Below are 22,089 nucleotides of genomic sequence, written 5' to 3' on the forward strand. Positions count from 1 at the left end.
TTGGATGTATTATTTGTTACTTAGACTACACAATAGAAACACAGACGCATTTCCAATCAACGGAGAAATAAATAATAAACATAACAGAGAAGTCTGTTGGCTTAAAAATTAATAATATCATATAGATTTAAACATTGTGTTTAAAACTTGTTTTAATAAACGGATATTGTTTTAAACAAATTTGAACACTTTGTTTTAAACATGTCAACCCTGATCAGACGTCTCCACGTCATAGGCATTTTGTTACCAGCAGTTGAGAACACAGCAATGCCTGCCCTGGATATCTCTGGCTCCAAGGTGAAATGTGATACAGTATGTCATTTCTTGTAGTTTTCCAGGAGCGAGAATTTAAAGACAGTTTGAACGACCATATAAAATCATAGGAATTATGTTTCACAATAATGGATTAGAGAGAAAAATATTAGAGATATACATGTCTCTTTTACCACAATAAAGATACCATCAGGATGCATAACATATCGCAAAATATCATTTTTGCCAAAAATTCACATCACCTCGGGAACCTCGGATATATAATTTTGCCTTTATTCAGCTTTATTCGTAAATAAAGGGATCTTCTGCTTTCATTAAAACTACTTACTGCAGGGAATCGATGTCCTTATATCCTCATCTAATAGAGGCTGCAGATAAACTGCAGATTATGTCTAAATTAATGGTTATGCAATGAGATATTTGATTATAAAATAATATGTTCATATGTTAACTATATAGAACAACTGTTGAATATAAATATGGTTTCTGGTGTCACAGACTTTCGCCACACCATTACTGTGAAACATACAGTGGACAGGAAGGCACGCAATCCATCAAGCCCCAACAGTCCTCCAGGCTCACCCAGCATTCCACGTCTGCGTGCCATTGCCCGTGAGTAGCAAAGAAAAATAGCAACAACTTGTAGTTGAGTCTATAGTCTTTATTTCTTTGTGATCAGTTCCATATTTGAATCAGTGTTTTTCACTTCTTTTTATGCACTTAAGCTTGATCACACTTGTTACAATTTAAAATGTATATGTACCAAAATAGAAATTAATTTCGAAAATGTTGTTTCTGATATTGTCAGTAGAGACACTGACAGCTCTTTTGGACTTTAAAATAAATCTATGCTTGTGTGTCACACTTCTGTGCAGCTTCTTGAAGTAAAATAATTGTTTCCCTCATTAGACAGTAGAGAATATAATCAGTTGAGAAACACTGGTTTGACTTTGCACTTTTAAAGAGCATGGTGCTGAAGTGTGTGTCTTGCTTTGTAGCATGGCATTTATTTTTGTAGATTTGTTTAGTTGTTTATTTTCAATTTTCAGTAACGTTCTGTTTATCACATAACTGAGGTAATTCTTTTGTAGAAAGATAATTGCGTTCAAAGGCAAGGCTCAGAACAAATGAACTCGGGTGAAGGTTAGGTTATTATTATTTTTTGAACAGGTATTATGTAGGTTATTATTATCTCAGAAAAGTGAATTATTATCATGGGACAAGAGTAGGGTAAAATAAAGACATATCTATCATTTAATGGAACAGAAACTGCAGGTAATTTCACTGTAAATATGGGGGATTTAGGAAGGACTCGTGTAGAGGGGTAAGACTTAATTATTCTTGTGTTGGTAGTCCCTGCTGACGGGGTGAAGGGTAAGACGTGGGGGCCAAGCACACTGCATCAGCGAGAGCGTGGGCAGATCATTACGCGGGTGGTAGATGGAGTTCCGGGCGGGCCCAAGCGGTGGAGCCGCAGTGCCCCCAACCTCGAGAAGCATGCGGCTGCTGCCAGGGGAGGGGGCCCACCCAACATCGCAGCCCTCCAGGAAATAGGTATGGATGACCAAGACTGCCAGGAAAGGGTGGAGTAGACAACTAATGTCTGTCATTTGCACCAAAGAAGCTGTGACCCTGTGACTTGTTGTGTGATTCTTCTTTGGTTTTTTTTAATGATTCCTATTAATTAAAAATTAAAAAAATATATATTTTATTGGTTGTGAACTGTAAACGTGTAGCACTTTTAGTGTACTTTATAAATATTTCATTATCCCACTTCAAAATCCAAAATATTATATTACTTTGTATTTAAAATTTATAATGCAGTGAAACATTGTCAAATTTGTTACCCTTGTAAGTCAACATTATGTCGTAGCAAGTCATATGAACTTGAGCAAAGCTACGCCTTTTCTGAAATATTAGTATTATGGGATTTTAAGAAAATGTAAAGTTGTAATGACAGGTAGCATTGCAATGTAGGCGTATAAAATAGAATTCAACTGATGTGCGCTGACATTTTGGAATTATCAGATGCACATCGACATTCCGAAATTATCAGTTAGCATCCTTTACAAAGTTATATTATTGCTTTACTCAAACTAACAACAATAATTATCTTAACCCTGTGTAACATCAGGAAAATAGTTATTATTAGTATCTCGTTTCCTTTTAATCAGACATTCTATTTTATACCACAGGATTTAAAATTACTTTTGAACATTTACTAGTTAAAGAAAGGCTTTGGAAATAGCAATTTCTTTCATGATTCATGATGTCTCATCATGTCAGTGATTTTACTCCTATTTTACCTAATTTACTTTAATTATGTTTGATTACATTCCAATGAGCGATGGGTGATCAAGAGAGACAAGCTTCACTATTAATTGTTTTTTGTATTAAACTTTTTCGTCTGTTGCTTTTGACTTGATACATAATTAGGAAAAGAATGTTGAAATGCTAGATATAGTTCTATAATGTCTTTAGACAGATTTTTTCCTGTATTTAGTATCTATCACTCCTTGTTACTGCTTCTCGGTGCAAATGATTAGAAATAACTTGTGGTGGGAACTAAGGGGTGAAAAAGATGGTGGTGGGTTCAGCTGTGTGCAACAACTGATGAGCTGACATTCTCTTTGTTCAGGCTATTCTGAGGAGCAACTTCACTCATTGTGTAAGTGATGACTTAGAAAGCATGCCAAGTGTTGCCACATTATTTTTATTTGTACTGCCCCACTTTGTTTTTTGTTTTCCTTTTTTTATATATAATATATTATAATTTAAAGTTTATTTGTAATTTAGTGATTGTTCAATGGTAATGTTGTGTTTATAGTTAGAAAGTAGTTTGATGGTACTATTTTGTTTTGCAAGAAATCTGGCTATTCTAAGCGATACAAACTTCAATGTTGTTGGGAATATATTTAAGGACATTTATATAAGAATACACATTTGGAGTTTATATCAAATAGTATCGTTGCAGCCAGCCATTACCGTCTTTTCTAGTGAACATTAGGTTTCTACCAAAAAATTGTAACATACTGACAGGGTAGATACACGCTATCCCTAGCAAATTTGTTGGGCTGCATTGTCTTAACCACATTACTCTTTAGTGAATAAAGTAAGGCAAATGTTATGTATAAAATAAAGTTTCAGGATGAAGTCCATTTGTTAAAAAGAAATTAATTGTATTTCCTTAGAATAAATGAAGGTAAAGGTATTTCAGGGTGCAAAATTGTGTCAAGTTTTATTAAAAAAAGAAAAGAAAAAAAAAAACAGATAATTTTGTTGCCCAATGAAATTTTGTGAATTTAATACGAATACGTTATAAAAGGTATGAACTTCCCTTGACGTCAAATGTATTACATTTCTTAAATATGTCATCCTCTTTTCGTATGTCAGTGTGTATTATACATTGCTTCAAATGCTTGTTAATGTCATGTTATGTAAGTTGATTTCTGTAGGTTGCGGTATTTGTGCTTTTTTTTTCTCGTTCTTTGTTTGTATCATTATTTGGCAGTTGTATACAGTTTGCACAAGTGTGAGCAGCCTAGTTTCCTACTTTGAAGTTTTTGTTTATTCATGTAAAGCATCATGAACAAGTGTGATGACATTTGCTTCAAAATGAACCTTGTGATTTTGAAAAGTAGCAGGGAGATTTTTAGGTATTCTGTATTCATCAAAGGACAGAAAATAAATTTAATACCAAAGACGAAGCATTTATTATTTTTTCTTGTAAGCTACAGTTGAAGTATGCAGTATATTTCGTTTTGAACTGTAATTAATATTAATAAATTTATCCCTAAAATTACTGGTACCAGTACTTTCCCAGATTAATCTCACTCCTGTTGTCTTTTATAATGTATTGACACGATTTTCTTGTTGGATATTGTTTATCAACTGGATCCCGAGTTTCGGTTACTTTTAAGTTTTTTCGTAATAAGATCCCATAAAATTCAGTGGTTAATAGATGTTAAATGTGAAATACATAATGTTGAACCTAACCAATATAGATAATACAGTATGGAAAATATCAGTGCTTATTCAAATTCTTAAGCTGTATGCTATATTCATTAAATATTTATATATGATTTTGTAATACTGTTCAGTCTGTTATCTTGCATAGTTTAATTAAAGACACACTTTTACAATGTTTGTTCAATTATCATGCAAAAAACATGAGACATGAATTAGAAGAGTTTATGACTGAAAATTGAGTGAAAGAAACTTTGCAAGTCTAGTTGTTATTTGTCAATTACATAAAAACTTCTGGAATTCAGCTCTCTGCGACATTTTATATCATATGCTTCACATTAGTGAAAAAGTGTATGCTCCATCAAATTTCAGAATTGCATATTATATAAACAGAACATCGCGTATTGGATCAAAATTTCTTATTAAGTGGGTACCGGTACATATATTATGTTCTTAATCTTAACTTTTACCTAAATTTATACCTAGTTCATAAAGAGAAAAGTAATTCTATACCTTTTTAATCCTTCCTCAATTATAAATATTTAATGAATTTAAATACTATTATAGTCACAATCATGCCTTATGTCACATCAACGGACGTATATACGTCACCAAACATCGTAAGATGAAGATTACATTTATAAATATTTGTTTAATCTTCATTTAAGGTTAGCGTGCTTAAGTTCATGTCATTAGAATTACGGGAAATATGATCGACATTCTTTCTTTGCTTTTAAAATGAGTCACTTCCTAACCTATAACAATTTATTAATATTGATGCAAATATTCATTAATGTTTTATATGACAAGTTTGGAAAAGCATAGTGTGACGTAATTACGTGAACAAAAAGAACTGGCTAATTAAATTGTTTTGTTCCCCTTTGTAGGCTATATTTTATTTTATTTTTATTTTATTTCTTCGATTAGTCCTTGCACAACAAATTCTAATTCTAAAAGCATACTTTTAAAGTATTTGTATAGTAAATGGCTACAGTTTATCTACCTCACGAAGTCATCCTTGTTTAAAGGAATAACGTAATATATCCTCAATGAAATGTTTTTGTGTATACACACTTTTCTTTTCAGTTACTCTTCCTGTTTTTCCTTTTTGTACAAATCTATAACACACTTCACGCAAATTTACAAGCATATCAGTATACCTATTTAACTGTTGCACATTGAAATGTTATCAATATTTATTTATTCTACTCACATAACATCTTTCCTGATCATGATTGTTCTTGAGAGATAGGTACATTATAACGAAAATTATTTTCACATGGATAATGAGAGATTGATTTTCAAGTCCAAAGTCAATTTCTTTGTCATTTACTCACATTTATAAAAATTACTCTAAACATGGTACTTTTATATTATGTGATAAATAAAGTATGAGCCAATGAAACTGACGATTTTAAAACCTTAATAATTATGACACTGGTGGATTTTAGGAAAAACATTTACTCTAAATTTAAATTACAGCATTAACTGTAGGCTACCTCATAACATTTTATGTTTTGAATACAGTACCACATTCTGAAGGTGGCCTCCATTTTGCTGCACACATTCTTTAAGTCCATATTCTATATGTCCACAGGAATTTCAGAAGCTTCATTACGAATTCTTTCTGTGAGTTTTTCAATGTTTTATGGGATGAATCATTGAAAACTTTACTCTTCAAATATCCCTACTAGAAGAAATCGCATTCTGTCAGATCTGGCAATCTTGTGGGTCAAGAATGATCGCCATACCTGGAGATAATGTGATCTGGAAAGAAAAGTTGAATTGCATTAATTGATTGTCTAGCCGGGTAATTGGTCGCCCCATCCTGTTGAAACCACTTGTCTGAATTGATTTCAGGTTTCCCCATAATGTGAGGAGATAAAAATTCTTCAGTCATTTGGACATATCACTCTGATGATATAGTAACAGAATTTCCACTATCATGGTCAATGAAATAAGAACCGATGATTCCAAAGATTATTGCACACCCTACAATGACTTCGGCACAATGCAATGGTTCCTGATGTATTTCATGAGGGCTGTTTTCTGCCCAGTACCGAAAGTTTTGTTTATTAACATATCCAGACAGATGGAAGCGTGTTTCATTGCTCATTAGCATAATATTGTGAACAGTGTCTTCGTTAATGTTTATGAGATCCAAGAGTTGGCAGCAAAAAGTCATATGATTGATTGATCAGCTTCCTTGAATGCTTGCATTGCATTGCTTGAATTTTGTATGACATGTATAAATCCTTATGAAAAATACTTCCAATTCTTATGAAGAATCCTTTGGACACGGGGTTTTGATAAGCTGACTGAAACTGCATGATGATGGGTAGAATACTTAAAGCTGTGCAGATCTTACAGGGTTACCGGTAATATTTTCGGACATACCAGTACATACAGTTCTTTGTTTACCTGAATGTTGCAGAACCACTTACTTCAAAATTCTGCATCCACATTTCAGTCACATGGATTGTGCCACATCATTGTGATGGATGTTGTTCATATTGTAGTGACGTCGAAACAGCTACAGAACTATCTCCATTTTGTAATATTTGTTTAATAGCAAATGCATGTTATTTACTCATCCAATGCTCTATCATTACTAAATGCTATAGAATTAAGGATCGATTTTTATTGGCAACAATTGAAATACCTGAATGTGAAATGAACGTTTATCACCTGTTTCTTTGGCTCACCTTGTATGTAATAGGAGTAACCTATAATTTCAGATATTATTTACAATTTTTTATTCTGATCTTGAATAATTTATGCCTTCCTCTTAAACATTTAGTTAAACACAATTTCACGATATTACATTCGAATTAAACCTTATAAAAACGGAATAGTTACAATAACTAATACCTTCTTTATACTTGCCAATTTTAATGTGTTCATCACTGTAACAAATTAATACTGTAGTTTGACAGTTCGATTTTAATTTCAATGAGTTAATTCATAAAACTAAAATGTAACATATATTTCTTACTATAAATATTACCAGTTTTCCATGTTTCTGTCATTCCTAATGCCCATCAGGACTGAAGTTCATTCATCAACAGAGATTATTTTTTTAAGGATAGTAAAACTCTTTAGGATGTCGTCCTTTGTAATAAAATAGAATTACAGGTTCCATAGCGTCCATTTATAACACTCAAAAGAATCCTGTCCTGACTGAGAGAGCCAACACATTTCACCATCAGTTTCTTGCCCAAGTGAAAATTCAACTGTGTTTGTTATCCTTATTGTAAGGGTATGAATTTCGCGTTAGAGGTGCTCTCACAGCAGAAATTGGATTCTTCCTGTTGCCAGGCTAACATATTTTAGAAAGGTCTTTATAGGTCATATCATCACTTTGTCTGTACATTTTATGACCATATTCTTTTATTGTGTATGAATGCTTAGTCGTCAGTTTTGTTCCAACTTTCTAATTAGTCCTTATGTAATAAATATTGTGTTCGTTAAAAAAACTTCTGTTAATGTACAGAGTTCCGAAAGGCCTAAATTAGAACCGTTAAACTTCTTAAAAATAATAATTTTGGAAATATCATGAACCCAACAATTTTAGTCTGTAGATATCTGAAAATTTGTAATTAATTCATTTGTCAGCATTTAAAATAACAGTTTATTTAAAACAGATGGAAACTTTACAAAAGACCTTAGCTTTTTATGGAAGGATTTGTGTTATAACTTAGTATTAAAATCATAAAATATACAAAAAACAAAGATCGACATACCTATGCTGTAGATGTCTATTCAGCTGGGGAAATTGTCTTCAGAATGTAGAATTTGCTGGAATTACTTAGATATTATACATATGTTTTATAGCTCATATCTGACTTTTGTTATTCTAGAGAGTATATTTGAAAAATGTTTCTCCTTTAAAGAAATGAATTTATTAAAATTTCGGAAATTCTTGAATATTTCTTCAACAGTTTATGAAAACTTATATGCAAGAATTATGAAATAAATAAGTTGAGATAAATATCTTTAGAAGATAACTGTTGCAAGCATATTTCAATAGTGCCTTTCAGATACAATAGTTTGACACTTTTGATTTTCCATTTCTCTTCATTCACCTTTCCGATAGTTAAATTAATAGTGTTCTATGTAGAACAGCTGTCATTCCAAGATTGGAAATAAATACGTAAAGCTTCCTGATTTCATCTTGTATTGTTTAAAATAATTGTATTTCATATAATACCAAAATATTTTTCCATGAGCACATGCACATAGGATTGTCAACTATTTTTGAAGAAAATATGGGAGACTAAGCGACCTAAAATATTTCACATAGAAAATTGACAAATTATACAGTTCAGTTACTGATATTTGAAAAACAATTTTATTCTACACTTAGACAGTTATACTTAAATTAAGAGTACTTTGAGACATTTAGCCTCTTGTAATACAGTAGTTTGAAACAAATTGTAAAAATTCCCTACATGAATAGTTGAAGTTGACTGTAATTTGCAGTTATGATTCGATTAGTTGTGTCATACTCCTGTTTTGTACATCTAATTTTTGTTGTACCTTGTGTGTCGGAGTATTAAATTATATTATATATTTTTTTATTTCCCGATTTTAAAGGGTTTAAATAATTGTTTTAATTATTGTTTTATAATTACTGTTCGTAAGAAAAAACATTCTCTGGATGAGTTTTGCTGCCTGTATGCTTACAACACAATTCACTACTTTTTCTTTTTCTTTTTCTTATTATAAATTTTTAACTCTTAGCATTGTTTGATTTTAAAGTAGTGAGACCTGAAACTATTTCTGGCAAGTATTACCTTCTACAGAGATTTCACATTTCAGTGCATCTCTGGAACAACAGAATCCAACATACAGGATGATTCAAAAGTCCCGCGACATAGATAAACTCCGTTATTAATGCAGATAGCGAAAATGGAAAGAGGAGAAAGTTGTTTGAAATAATAATAATAATAATAATAATAATAATAATAATAATAATAATAATGTTTTATTTTCGCTGGCAGAGTTAAGGCCATAAGGCCTTCTCTTCCACTCAACCAGCCTTAATCAATACAATACAATAGGTAGTTTTCAATCTAATTTGCTTGAATTTTCAACGTAGAATGCACCATTGAGGCAGTACATTAGTACGACACACCCACCAGTCCCAATGCTGCCATATTAGTGGCTTTTCGGCTAGATCTACCAGATTTTAGATATGTATTATTTAAGGAAGAAAAATAGTTGACGTGTAGAGTTTAGTTATTTAACTTCTCACAGTGCAAAGAAGCATTTCTTTACATTGATAATAAAAGAATTCAGGGGAATTTCATTCTTGCCTGACGGTTTTCCCTGAATATGTATTGGCAACACTGCTAATAATATTATTATTTCGCAATTTACTCCACTAATTTCGCAACATTTGGACTGGCAGGTGCATCATGCTAGTGTACAGCCTCAACTGTGCATTCTATGTTGAAAATTCAAGCATATTAGATTGAAAACTACCTATTTCCAACAACTTTCTCCTCTTGCCATTTTTCGCTATCTGCACTAATAACGAAGTTTGTCTATGTCGCTGAACTTTTGAATCATTCTGTATAAATCGCCTTCAGTCACGAAAAAATTAAATATTTAAAATAGATTTTATATTATGCAAGAATGGGAGAGCAAAATGCTTGAAGATGAAAAAAAAATATTGGAGTTGGGAGATTCTTAAAAATTAGAGCTAAATATGAGAGATCTCTGGAGGATTGGCACTCTGCATCTACACATATCAAGTTTACTGTTTCTAGTTGTAGTTCGTTGGAATATTGACTAATAAACTGGTCTAATATTGGCTGAAGTAAATCATCTCATAAAGAGCACTTGTGTTACTTATGTCAAAGATTGTATTTTACACATTTAACAGTCTTGAAAATCCTATTGAAATGCAAAATTATATATCATGTCGTTTATGAATTAAAAGATTTAAATAATTAATTATAACTGCTAAATTTCTTTCAACTATTAGTAACGTCATTTGTCAATTCTCAATAGTCTTGTTCCAAATATTTCCTTTAATTTGGCAGAATTAGATGTCTCTCAGTTTTTAAGGTAAGGAGGTACTGCCTACCTTGACAGTTAATTTCATGAAGTTTGGGTGCACATTACTAAAAAACTGTTACAGATATCTAAACAAGATTTTCAGGGAATGTTTTTACAATCTTTATTTTTAATAATACTTACTACAAATTGAAGAGTATTAACAGATATAATTTTTTTAATATAACAACTGTAAAACTAAGGAAAAAATTATTCCGGTGGATCTTTTTCAAAAACTGTTCATCCAAAATAAATTAAACTTTTTGTGCGCATTAACCATACCCAAAAGACTAAAAATAGAAATGGATTTTGTTGTGACATTCTTGGAAATGTTAAAAAAAATGTTAATATTAAATTTTAACTAAAAACATGTGGAATTAAAATATATATATATATATATATATATATATATATATATATATATATCTTTTAATATTTTTCAATTTGTAATAGGTATTATTAAAAATTAAGAATGTAAAAATATTGCCTGAAAATCTTGTTAAGATATCTGTAATAGTTTTTGAGTAACATGCACCCAAACTGCATGAAATTAACACTGTCGAGATAAATTAACATCATCGAGATTTGTACCTTTTTACCTTAAATAAAAAGGTCATATTGTTTAAAAATGAAATTCGTATTTTTAAAAGTAATAAGATACTTGTCATTTAATGAAATTGTTAATAGTGGTATGCTAAATTTTAAATTATACAAATAAAACTCACTCACTTGTTAATATGAAATTCCCACCATTTGCTGTAGACCAAAATATAAAATTACTTACAGGTATGTACTTATCCTCTATCAAGTGATAGAGACATTATGTCTGACTAGTTACTCATTCCGTGTAACAAGATATTTGTTTCAATAATAACAGCCAAAATGTGATTGAATCCTCTACTGTTTCCATATGATGGAGTTCATTTCTTGGACAAGATAAACTTGAAATTTCAATTATGTTAAAATATGAAAAATTGTATAAAGTAAAACCATTAAATTAGTCTTAAGTTAACATTTGATTCAAGATAATCCGAATTAAAGCTGTGTAAAGTATCCAGTATGTAGACTATATTGTTTGTTATTCATGTGTTTGCTTGATAAATTGAATAATGTATTAATATTAATATCTTGCATATGGCATTTAAACATTTAAATACCTGGAAATTCTAAAGTATTTGACTTTACTGCAGATTAGAAACAGAAATATGGTATAACATACAGGGTGTTCACATGAAACCTTTACAACTTCAGATGTAAATAACAAATTATTGAGACATGATATCTGGATGCGGTTTTCTTCATGTTAATCAGAAACTGTCAAAGTTTCTTTGGGAATTTTGTTGGATTGTTGAAATGCGTTTTTTGGTTGCAGATGTGAATTTTGGTGAAATCTGGCACTGAAGGAGTTGTGGACACCTCAGGAGATATGGCATAATATGTATCCTGGTTTATCGAGACACAATCAGATACACAGGTGCAATGTCACTTCCGGACCCAACATTGAAGAGAGTCACCATCACAGCCAACAATCCGAGAGTGGCGTCAAAAGTTTATGGAGATTGAGAGTGTGCTGTGGCAAAAGAGCAGTAGGCAGCAAAACACAAGTGTGGAGGACATTTAACATGTGCAAAGTACATTTGTCCAAAGGAATCCTTCCTCAGCGTCAATTCTAGCCAGCATGTCGACAGCAAATGCTGTGCGGTGTCAACAATCATCTGGCTGAAGAGCTTGCACTAGCTGAACATTGTATGCAAATGGCCTTAGATTCTTGTGAAGAACTTTGTGGACAGTCGAATGTGGAAAGTTCAGTTCCCTGGCGGCACTGTGAATGGGCTTGCTTGGGCCTTGGACAAATGCACTTTGCACACATTCAATGTCCTCCGCGCTTGTGTTTTGCTGTCCACTGCACACTTCCAGTCTCCATAAATTTTCAGTGCCATTCCCAGATTTTTGGCCGTGATGGAGGTTCTCTTCCATATTGGGTCCGGACATGATGTTGCACCTGTGTATCTGATCATGCCTTGATAAACCAGGATACACATTGTGCCATTTTCTGAGATGTCCACATCTCCTTCAATGTCAAATTCTACCAAAATTCACATCTGTAACCAAAAAACGCATTTCAACAATCCAACAAAATTCCCATTACAACTTTGGCAGTTTCTGATTAACATGCAAAAAACTGCATCCTGATATCGTATCTCAATAATTTGTTATTATCTGAAGTTGTAAAGTTTTCATGTGGACACTCTGTATTAAAAGACTCAATTTATGTATGTACATAATATTCATTATTAACACCATTGCCTTTTCCTTCCATAATCCAGTTCACTGTTAATCTTGTTATTCGGTTTTGTATCACTTAAATAATAATAATTCTTATTTCTTATTTTGTTTCGAGTATGTTCAGTACGAGTCTTCTCCATATAAATGATTTTCATATTAACTATTACAATAATAGTAATGACATTTCTGCTAGATATATTTGCAATATTACAATGGTTAAACATGACCATTTTTTAAGATTACTGGTATGATTAAAATGTCTTTTGAGGATAAATAATAATGAATACATAGACCTTTGTAATAAAATTAGATGCAAATGGCTCCTTTCCCCCTTCTCCTCACAAGAACATTGATATGTGCTTGCATCTTTGAGTAGGATGATTAAGTCCAGATTTTAAGAAACAGTAGTTGATTAATAAATCATGTCAGTAATGAACAGAAAACAAATAAATAAACTTCCGGTAAGTTGTTAGAAGCATTAGGTTTAAATAATTATGGATCAGAATAATAAAAGCAAATAGTGCTTATGTATAATTAGATTGTGCTCAATTTAGAAATTGTTAAAGTAGGCCTATGTTTCATTTTAATTGATATTTTCGCAATAGGCTACAGTGTACATTATTAATATAAATATGTACACAGCAGTTTAAAACCACCGAAAGTTTCTTTTTTTCGTAAGATTTGAGATTCGTATTGCGTTTTTTTTCTTCTTTATTTCATTTATCTGAAATGTATTATGTGAAATCCAGTCAACAATAATTGTATGTATTTTAGTTCATTTAATATATTTTTAAGCCTTTATTGTAATAAAGAAGAATTTTTAAAAATATAATATAACATGTTGTTAAAATTTGTTGAAGGCTGTGTATTTGAACTTGTATATGTTTGATTTCTGAGGATGCTTATAACAATTCCTGTATGTTTCTTATTTGTTTTTATTTAGTTAATTGATTATAATAAACCATCATCTATGAGTCGTTTTTACTGTAGAATGCTTCTGTGAAATTCTGTGTAGGGTTGTATATAGAAGATAACCCTCTTAATCCCATGCACCATGCAAATGCACACTTACAATATTTTTAAATACTTCACTTTAAAATCACAGTTAATTCTATACTTGTATGGAAAAAACATTTCTAGCATAATGTTTATGTTAATTTAATTGAATTCCAAATTAAATGATAGCACACTATCACTTTTCAAAGAGACATGTATAAGTTCAGAATTTTCTGCTCAAAGGCTCTATTATGCGAATTCCAAAATTATATCTTTCCACCACATTTTTTCATATCAGTCTATTAAGAAATAGTAAAGATGATAATTTAAACTTCATAATAACTATTCGTGTATTTCGAAGAAAATTTTTAAGGACTTATTTTGTAATAAATACAAGAATACCATAAACTCGAAATTTGAGAACATGTTTGTAATGCATCTGAAGTCTGATTAGTGTAATATGTAGCTAGTCGGTGATGTATGCAATGGAGGGGGAAATGAACTGGCCACTCTACTCCATTATCTCCTGGCCTAGTTGCCTTATAAGTGGTGCCTTGTTGGTATCACTTGTGAGATTCAGACCTGTCTTCGGACAGTTGACTAAACGACACAACAACACTAAAAATACTTAAATGTTTCATCTTTCTAATATCGATTTCTTTATCTGGACATTATTTCACGAACATGTATTACAAATATTTCTAATTTTATTTTTAATTGGAATTATCACATTTATTCTGAGCTTTTTCTATTTTCGGTTAAAGCAGTGTGTATTGAGATTATGAGGGTTGACAGATCTAAACTATTGTGAACATTAATTTGAATGCAGGTTTTTAGCGAAATTTTATTATGTTAGTTTTAATTAGAAATGCTTTTTGGTATCATTGCCGCTATTTTATTATTTTTCTGTTAGCAAAGCCTGCAATATTTCTTAGAAGTGGCATAAACTTAAAAAAAGAAGTCTATTGCCGTAATGAGTGGATATCTGTAGGTTTTTCTTTGTGGTAGAACAGAAGCATTGAGGCACTAAATGGTGGGCAGTGCATTTTAGTCAGTGAGAAAATAAAAGAATAGATTGTAATTGTGGTTTTGGCATCCATGTCTGTTCTTTTCTGTTCCAGACTCTTAATAGTCACTCACTACTAATAAAGGTGTAATCAAAGCATAATTATTTAACAGTTTTATTAAAAATGGTTTAAATTTGTGTTACATAGCATTATTGGTGGTGGTTTCTATTGTAATCATACATGTATTTGTTTGATTATTTTAATTATGTATTAATTTCTTTTTGAGTTTCCAATAAATATGTAGGCCATGAGAAAGTTTTGTTGCACTGTCTTAAAGCTTGCTCCTCCCCTGTTTTAACAGCATGCTGTATGTTTCATAAAGATGCATGAAACTACATTAACTGTAGAATAGTACTGTACTTATAATGATATCCATCAGTTCAGTTGTAAATAGTTTCCTTAAATGCTGTATTTACTTAATGTAATCTATCCCAGTATATAGTGTTACTGTACCCATAGTGATCAAAGAACGAAAATAAATTATACAAGAATTCTCTTCAGTACGAGGTAGACTAGAATCAGTCAGACGAATAATAATTCAACTTCAAGGAATAAAAATGAATGATAAAAAAGTTAATGCGATAAATTTTTCTGCATGCACTCAGTTTGGTCCATACAAAACCTGCACAAAATTTTTAATTGTAAACGCGAGATGTATGAAACTAATTTATGTAACTTTTTAAGATTGCAAAAAAAAATATGTACCGGTACTTTTTATTGCTTCATAGGAAAGTTAAATAATACCAGTAAACCAGTATGTGATTTAATTTTGTAAAATATTCCAAAACTATGGGGATAATCAACAGAATAATGAAACCTTCCCTGGTAAAGAAAAGCACTAGAATACGCCTTTAACAAACCTTGGCAAGACCTGTACTCTGTTATAGTAGTGAGGCATGGACATTAAGGTGGATAGGTAGATGAAAGCAGAATAATAGCTAATTAAGTGATATTTATGCAATGAATAGCAGGATATATAAAATGGGACCATAAACGCAGCAACGAAGTAATGGAAGAACTTTGTCTGGAACCAGTACTCCATTTCATGTAGAAATATCAGAACAACTGGATAAGCCATATGGTACATACGAGATTCCATAGAATTCCAATATTGTGGGCAGCTGCGCTATGCACTGCCACTTCCACACTACCTCCATGAGTGTGGAAAGATAAAGTGTACCAGTATGCACTGTTATTTACATACACATACATACATAGGTGCATACACAGGATGTTTCTTCTAAAATGTCGTCTGAAAAGAACAGCACATGATAGAGAACATCAGGTTATCTAAATTCTAGTGACTGAGTTAAATGGGACACATCATGTTTATATCAGTTAACATATTCATATTCAAGACTTCAACCCATGATTCACTTCTAATATCTGGAATGGAGCCATTTCGCAGTCTCAAAATGACAAGGTTCTATCTGACATTTTTAGAAAAATTGAGATTTTTGTTGAATTGAATTCTGCTACTTCACAGCTATCTACCATATAAATTATATGTTGACATCTCAATTATTGTTCGTGATAAAGTTAGTTTGAAAAGGTTCTTATCTGCATTGGTTTTATTAACAACCAAACTTTTAAAATGCTCTCCTGTAAAATGTACTAAACACTAGATAGAACCTTATCATTCTGAACTCTCGATTTGTAGTGAATCATAGGATGCAGTGCTTTTGTATGAATACAATATTCTGCTTAATCATGATGCATCCCTTTTGGTTTGGAGGATAAATTTGTAAGTTAATCATATGCTGTTCTTCTGAGATGACATTTTAGAAACATCCTGTATGAAGTTCATTATTATTACTGATTACACAAATCTATAATACACAATCTAATGAAAGAGAAATGGAAACATTTATCTAGTCTAGACAATGGATGTAATTTCTAATAGAAAGAGATAAAGAAGTAATAATCACTTCATACAAGTCGCCCTCAAGATCCACTTCATGAAGCCTCAAAAGGTAGTTGTAATTAAATTTAAGGAAATAGTTGAGCAAAGTAAAGGAATTCAAAAGTTGCTATATTAAGTTATTATAGCTTCCTACACACTGTATTTGCCAGCGTATAAGACACATTGGTCTATAAGACTCACCTCCTTTTTTGTACACATATTTCAGGAAAACTACTTTATCACTTAATTCAAACAGAAAGTAATTAACAGGTGTACTTTCAAGAAATACAGTATCTAATTTAACTAGGAAAGAGTACCCACCTATTTTTTTTAATCTTCCTCTTCAAAATCCAGAAATTCATCTCCAGAGATGAATGAAGAAATGCTTGAAACCTCTTCTAAATCAAAGTCAAATTGTCCTCTGTACCATCCAGTACATTACTAATACCACACTTCTTAAACGATTTAACCACTACAGTATTTCAGTTTTCATAGCATCTCATGAAGTTTTAACCTACTCACAAACTTGCCAAATGCCCTTCCTTCTTCCTAATGGTGTAGTTTCAAAATCTGGAGACTGCGTCCAGCTGTTCCTAGGCTGACCAAATGTCCCCTGGAAATTAATTTTGTCCCCAGAAGTTTTGATTTTGTTTCAATAACATTTCACACGTGAATATTTAAGTATTGTGATGAAACTGCTGTGATTCATGCACATTTCTGAACGGTTCTCAGTATGAGACAGAAGAACCAAGGAGCACAGTATTGAGATAGCCTGCACTCTTTAAGAAGAATAGCATCTTCGTCTTCATTCGCGTTGCGCGGAAGCGATAGAACTGCCGCAGCATCCATTTCTAAGTAGGTAAAAAAATTAGGAGTTTTGTGACAAACCAACAGGTGAAAAGTGGTATGATGTTTTTCAATATTTCAAGAGAAAATCTATTATACTTGAAAATCTTCTCAAAATAGTGTCCTGAATCATGTGTCTTTCAGTCAGTAATTCGTCAGTTGAAAGACTATTCTCCACATTGAACTCAATCTAGAACTGATGAAAAGTCAAGAAAGAAAATTGAAACATCTTTGTTACAAATGAAAACAAACTTTCATTTCTCATGTGAAGAATTTAGTGTGAAGCTGTACGGGAATGAACAGAACCTTAAAAAGATACATTACATTCTTCAGACAAGTACTTGTAAAATGTGTGTTAGAGTTCAGTGTGTACAATATTATGTGAAAGACTCCCATGCATGCGTCAGTACTGAACTTGAATTCTTAATGGCTGTAATTATGTATAGGAGTTACGTGTGTTTATGCATTTAGTTAAAAAATTTAAGATACTCTACAAATTTAGTGTGCAAAGTTATGTCATTGTATCTACTGTTACATGTATTTTCTGCAACATTTCAACCGATAGTGACTAGATAAGCGTTTGTGTGTGTGTGTGTGTGTGTGTGTGTGTGTTTTTTTTTTTTTTTAATTGCCAATATCCCCTGCTGACCATAAAAAATCTGTTTCACTTCTCCTTCATAAGTCCCTTAAGCGGTTTATTAGTGCAGACATCCAAACATTGAAGTTGACTAGTCATCTCTCCTGGAATTACAGCTAACTGAGTTTTCAATTCCTTGAGATTATTTTTAACATCTTCTGTTCTATGAGAACGAAACTGATCCCATACTAGCAGGGCAGGCTTCTTCAATAGTCCACCAGGTTGTCTAGACCACATTTTATCAATCCAAAACTTCAATCCTCCATCCATCCAACCTTTTGGTTAACATGTACAAAAACTCCTTTACGCAGTTTTTCTTTGGGTAGTGTCTTCCTTTTAAAAATAAAAAAAAAATGACGGCAATTTTGTCCCATCAGCACAGAAGGATAAAACAACTGTGTCATGAGTCTTTTCGTCCCCTGAAGTTTTAACAGTAACACTTTCTGTGTCCTTGGAATCTACAGTTCTATTAGAGGGCACATCAAAAGTCAGCGGAACCTTGTCCATGTTTTTTTCTATTTGTGCAAGTTCAAAATTTTCTCGTTTCCTTACATTAATGATGAATCGATGAAATTCAATAATTTTAACTTCATATTTGGCTGGCATCTTTTGTGCTATTTTTGTTTTAGTCCGCTTACATAGCTGGTATCTCTTCATGAATCTTGAACACCATGATGTGGATCCAGTAAAGTCGGTGATCCCTCTGTTAGTGGCAATCGCTTTCACATGATGAATTATCATTTTTGTAGACACTGAAAGTCTCGTTTTTCTGTAGTCTAAAATCCATGTATTCAGTTCTGCTTCAAGTTCTGGTTATGTTGCAGTTCCACTTCATAGATCATGTTTACTTTCAAGAACTACAGTACCTAACCATAGGTTATGTTTACTATGAGTTGCTTTTTTTAGATCCTCTTCCTGATTCCGCCAAGTTCTAATCATTTTCTCAGTTGGCGGTGGTCTGAAATGCCTTTCTGCAGCCCTGTTACCATGTTCCTTAGCATACGCAATCACATGTAGCTTATATGCAATAATGTAGCAATGGCAACTTTTTCCAGTGGCGTATACTGGTTAAAGGGTTTGGGCTACCGCTGACCCTATTATTACACAAAATATATCTAACAATTACTTTAATTTTAATTACTATGGTAAAACTAATAATACAAAATTATTACATTATGTTATATTATAAACTTTTTCTTTTGTAATTTCCTTGGGCTACCGCCGGTAGCCCCAGTAGCCCGCAAAATACGCCCCTGCGTTTTTCAGCCATAATTTTCAAAGAAATGAAGGAAGATTGACAGCAGAAATTTACCAGCAATCACAACAATCACGACAAAAATTATGAAGTTTAAACGAACAGGGTATGATCGTGAATAACAGCACGTGCACATCCACTGAAGTCTCTATAACTGAAATGCTCTCGAGCACTTCAAGGAATCAAAAAAGGAATACCTGTAGAGTTCAACTCGGAACAGAGAAAATTTTCAGAAATTACAGTAATGAAAAACTGAATATCGGCATATAAGACACACCCTGTTTTTCAGACTTATTTTCAAAGAAAAAGTACGTCTTGTACACTGGCAAATACGGTAATTAGACCTATTGTGGTTTATTATGATCTCTGATGCTCTAGTTCATAATTTCAGAAACTGAAGCCAAGTTTAGGTTGGTTGTAGCAAATTAGCAATAGTGTTTACTGTGGGATCACTAAAATTTTAGTTTCACTGTTGCATAAATGAAAAATATTTGGGTTAAAATATTCAGATATCTGTGAAAGCATTATAAAAGTTGTATTGAAAAAGTTAAATTATTTTGGCTGTGGCAAAACGTTCTTGTTTCTTATGATAGTTCAGTAAAAGGTTTGTTTTAATTCCTCTATGTTTGTAGTTACATGAGTTCACAGAGTTAAAAATGATTATTTAATCTCTTTGAGTATGAATATGGTACAGCTTTAAATTATAAAGACTCGTTTCATAACGAAAATTTTATTTTTAACATCATTTTGCAACATTTTAAACGATTTTCTCTTTGAGGTACATGTTTATTTTATATAATATATTTTAACTTTTTACGACTATATAAATCTTTGTTAAATTGTAACTTATGCACCATAACTACTTCTTGAAAGTATAATTTATAATATACCGGTACAATATTAATATTTTTAAGTACCGCTACTTTAACTTACAACATGTACCAGTATTTGAAATTTGAAAATATGAGAACAAATGTGCCAAGTACGATAATGAGAGTCATACTTAAATTAGTATGTATATTTTATGTTACAACACATAAAAAAATGTGATCTCTTGCAAATTTATTTTTGAGGGGTAAAATATTGAAAGTGATTGTTTCAAATTTGTTTTAAATGCAAACAGTATTGATAGATACTGGTAATTGTTGATAGTTTTGATTAAGAATTAAATATATTTTGGAGGTTGTTTTTTAAAAGGAAAATTCCCTGCCATAATTATAAGTAGGTACTGCCAAGAGATAATTTTGCATAAAGAGAAATATATGACCAAAATTGATACCGGTATTAGAACCATAATGAAGGAAGTGATTTTTACAAGAAATAGGGACGAATAGATAAGTACGTTAAAAATGAAAGAATACATATTATGTTGTCATCTATTGCTTGAAAATACTGGTTAATATTTTCAAAGTTGCCTCCATTAGAACATTTTTAATACCGGTATTATATTAAGAAATGAGAAACAGAAGTTTTTAAGTAATGTGAAAGATTTCTCTCTTTTAGACAAACTTTCAAATGGATGCATCAGATCTGCATGTAGGCCTACTCTCAGTTAGGAACATTATTTTAATGTACAGAAATAAAGGATACCTAAACAAACAAGTAACATAAAATTTAACACGTGAAAGACATATAATACGTTTTGCAAAATAAAGAGCAATATACGAAATATATTACAATTTGTTTTCCTGTAACTTATTTATTATTAACTAAATTGATACAGAATGAATTGCAGAAGTCTGCATAATTACTTTTAATGATTTCATATTTAATATTGCCTCTTTTCACAACCTCTTCGAGACATGCCATGCATTGGTAACTATATTAGACACAGGTTTTTATGTAATCTATGAAACAACTGCAAGATTTCGTTGTGATTTTCAATATAGTTTTTAGTCTTTTTTCATACGACTTTGTTTCAGAAAATCCCATTTGGTGTTTTAGTCATCATTTTTAGCCATGAAATGATATGGTCATACATGATGCCACAGTGAATAATGATCACTGCCTCAACATGTCAAAACACTTTCATGCCTCATCACTTGGCAGCTGATGCATTAATCCATAAAACTTGGTATTTCCCAGAAGAAAATTTATGCCAAAGAGGAGTAACAACTGTATTGGAAATCCAGGCAAAAATCATGCAGTATTACATGACTTTTTTTTTTTTTAATTTGTGTCCCATGTGGTTTTTAATGTAGTATTCTCATCGATTACAAATATTTTTCCTGGTTTTTGTTACAATTCTGTACATCAGTTTCACGGTATGGTACCGGTAACACATTTTGTGTATGATTCTATACATTATTACCAATTTAGAGTATGATAGATAAAATTTCTTGTCATGATAGAAAACTCGGCAATTTAATTTTTCATTTATTGGCGTAATTCAAGTCATTATATTACACGATATTACTCTCATGGCATGCGATATGTGATGGTGTGCTGCCAGTAGTGTATATTATAAACAAAATTGCATAAACTTTGTTCTTTCGTCTGAAATTTACATTACGAAAGATTACAATTTCCCTGAAATCAGAAGATCAGACATTAAAATATAAGGTAAAAAAAAAAAAAAACAGATAATTTTGTTTGTGTATGACAGTAAATAGAGTGTATTTTAACCTTTGAGATCCACATAAGACTTTATGCTTAAGTTAGAGTATGATTTTACAGGTGAGTTAATCTTTTTAATTTCTTTGATATCTCATGCTTATTTTGAAAAGAAAAGAATATGTGTGATGCAAATAAAATATTATTTATTAGTCACTTTAATACAGTTACATAAAATAATATA

General features: G+C 31.6%; 1 protein-coding gene across 2 annotated transcripts in view; it reads left to right on the forward strand.

Annotated features, from left to right (window-relative positions):
• The window catches only part of LOC138703357 (mitogen-activated protein kinase kinase kinase 10-like), a 230,202-nt gene that overhangs the window by 181,225 nt on the left and 26,888 nt on the right, over positions 1 to 22,089 (forward strand). For both annotated transcript variants that reach the window (XM_069831159.1, XM_069831160.1), the window contains 3 exons: positions 772 to 885; positions 1,627 to 1,827; positions 2,912 to 2,941. In XM_069831159.1, the coding sequence (XP_069687260.1) occupies positions 772 to 885; positions 1,627 to 1,827; positions 2,912 to 2,941 (345 nt within the window). The remainder of the gene's footprint in view (positions 1 to 771; positions 886 to 1,626; positions 1,828 to 2,911; positions 2,942 to 22,089) is intronic.

This window comes from Periplaneta americana, chromosome 7 (assembly GCF_040183065.1).
Source record: "Periplaneta americana isolate PAMFEO1 chromosome 7, P.americana_PAMFEO1_priV1, whole genome shotgun sequence".
Classification (NCBI taxonomy): Eukaryota; Metazoa; Arthropoda; class Insecta; order Blattodea; family Blattidae; genus Periplaneta; species Periplaneta americana.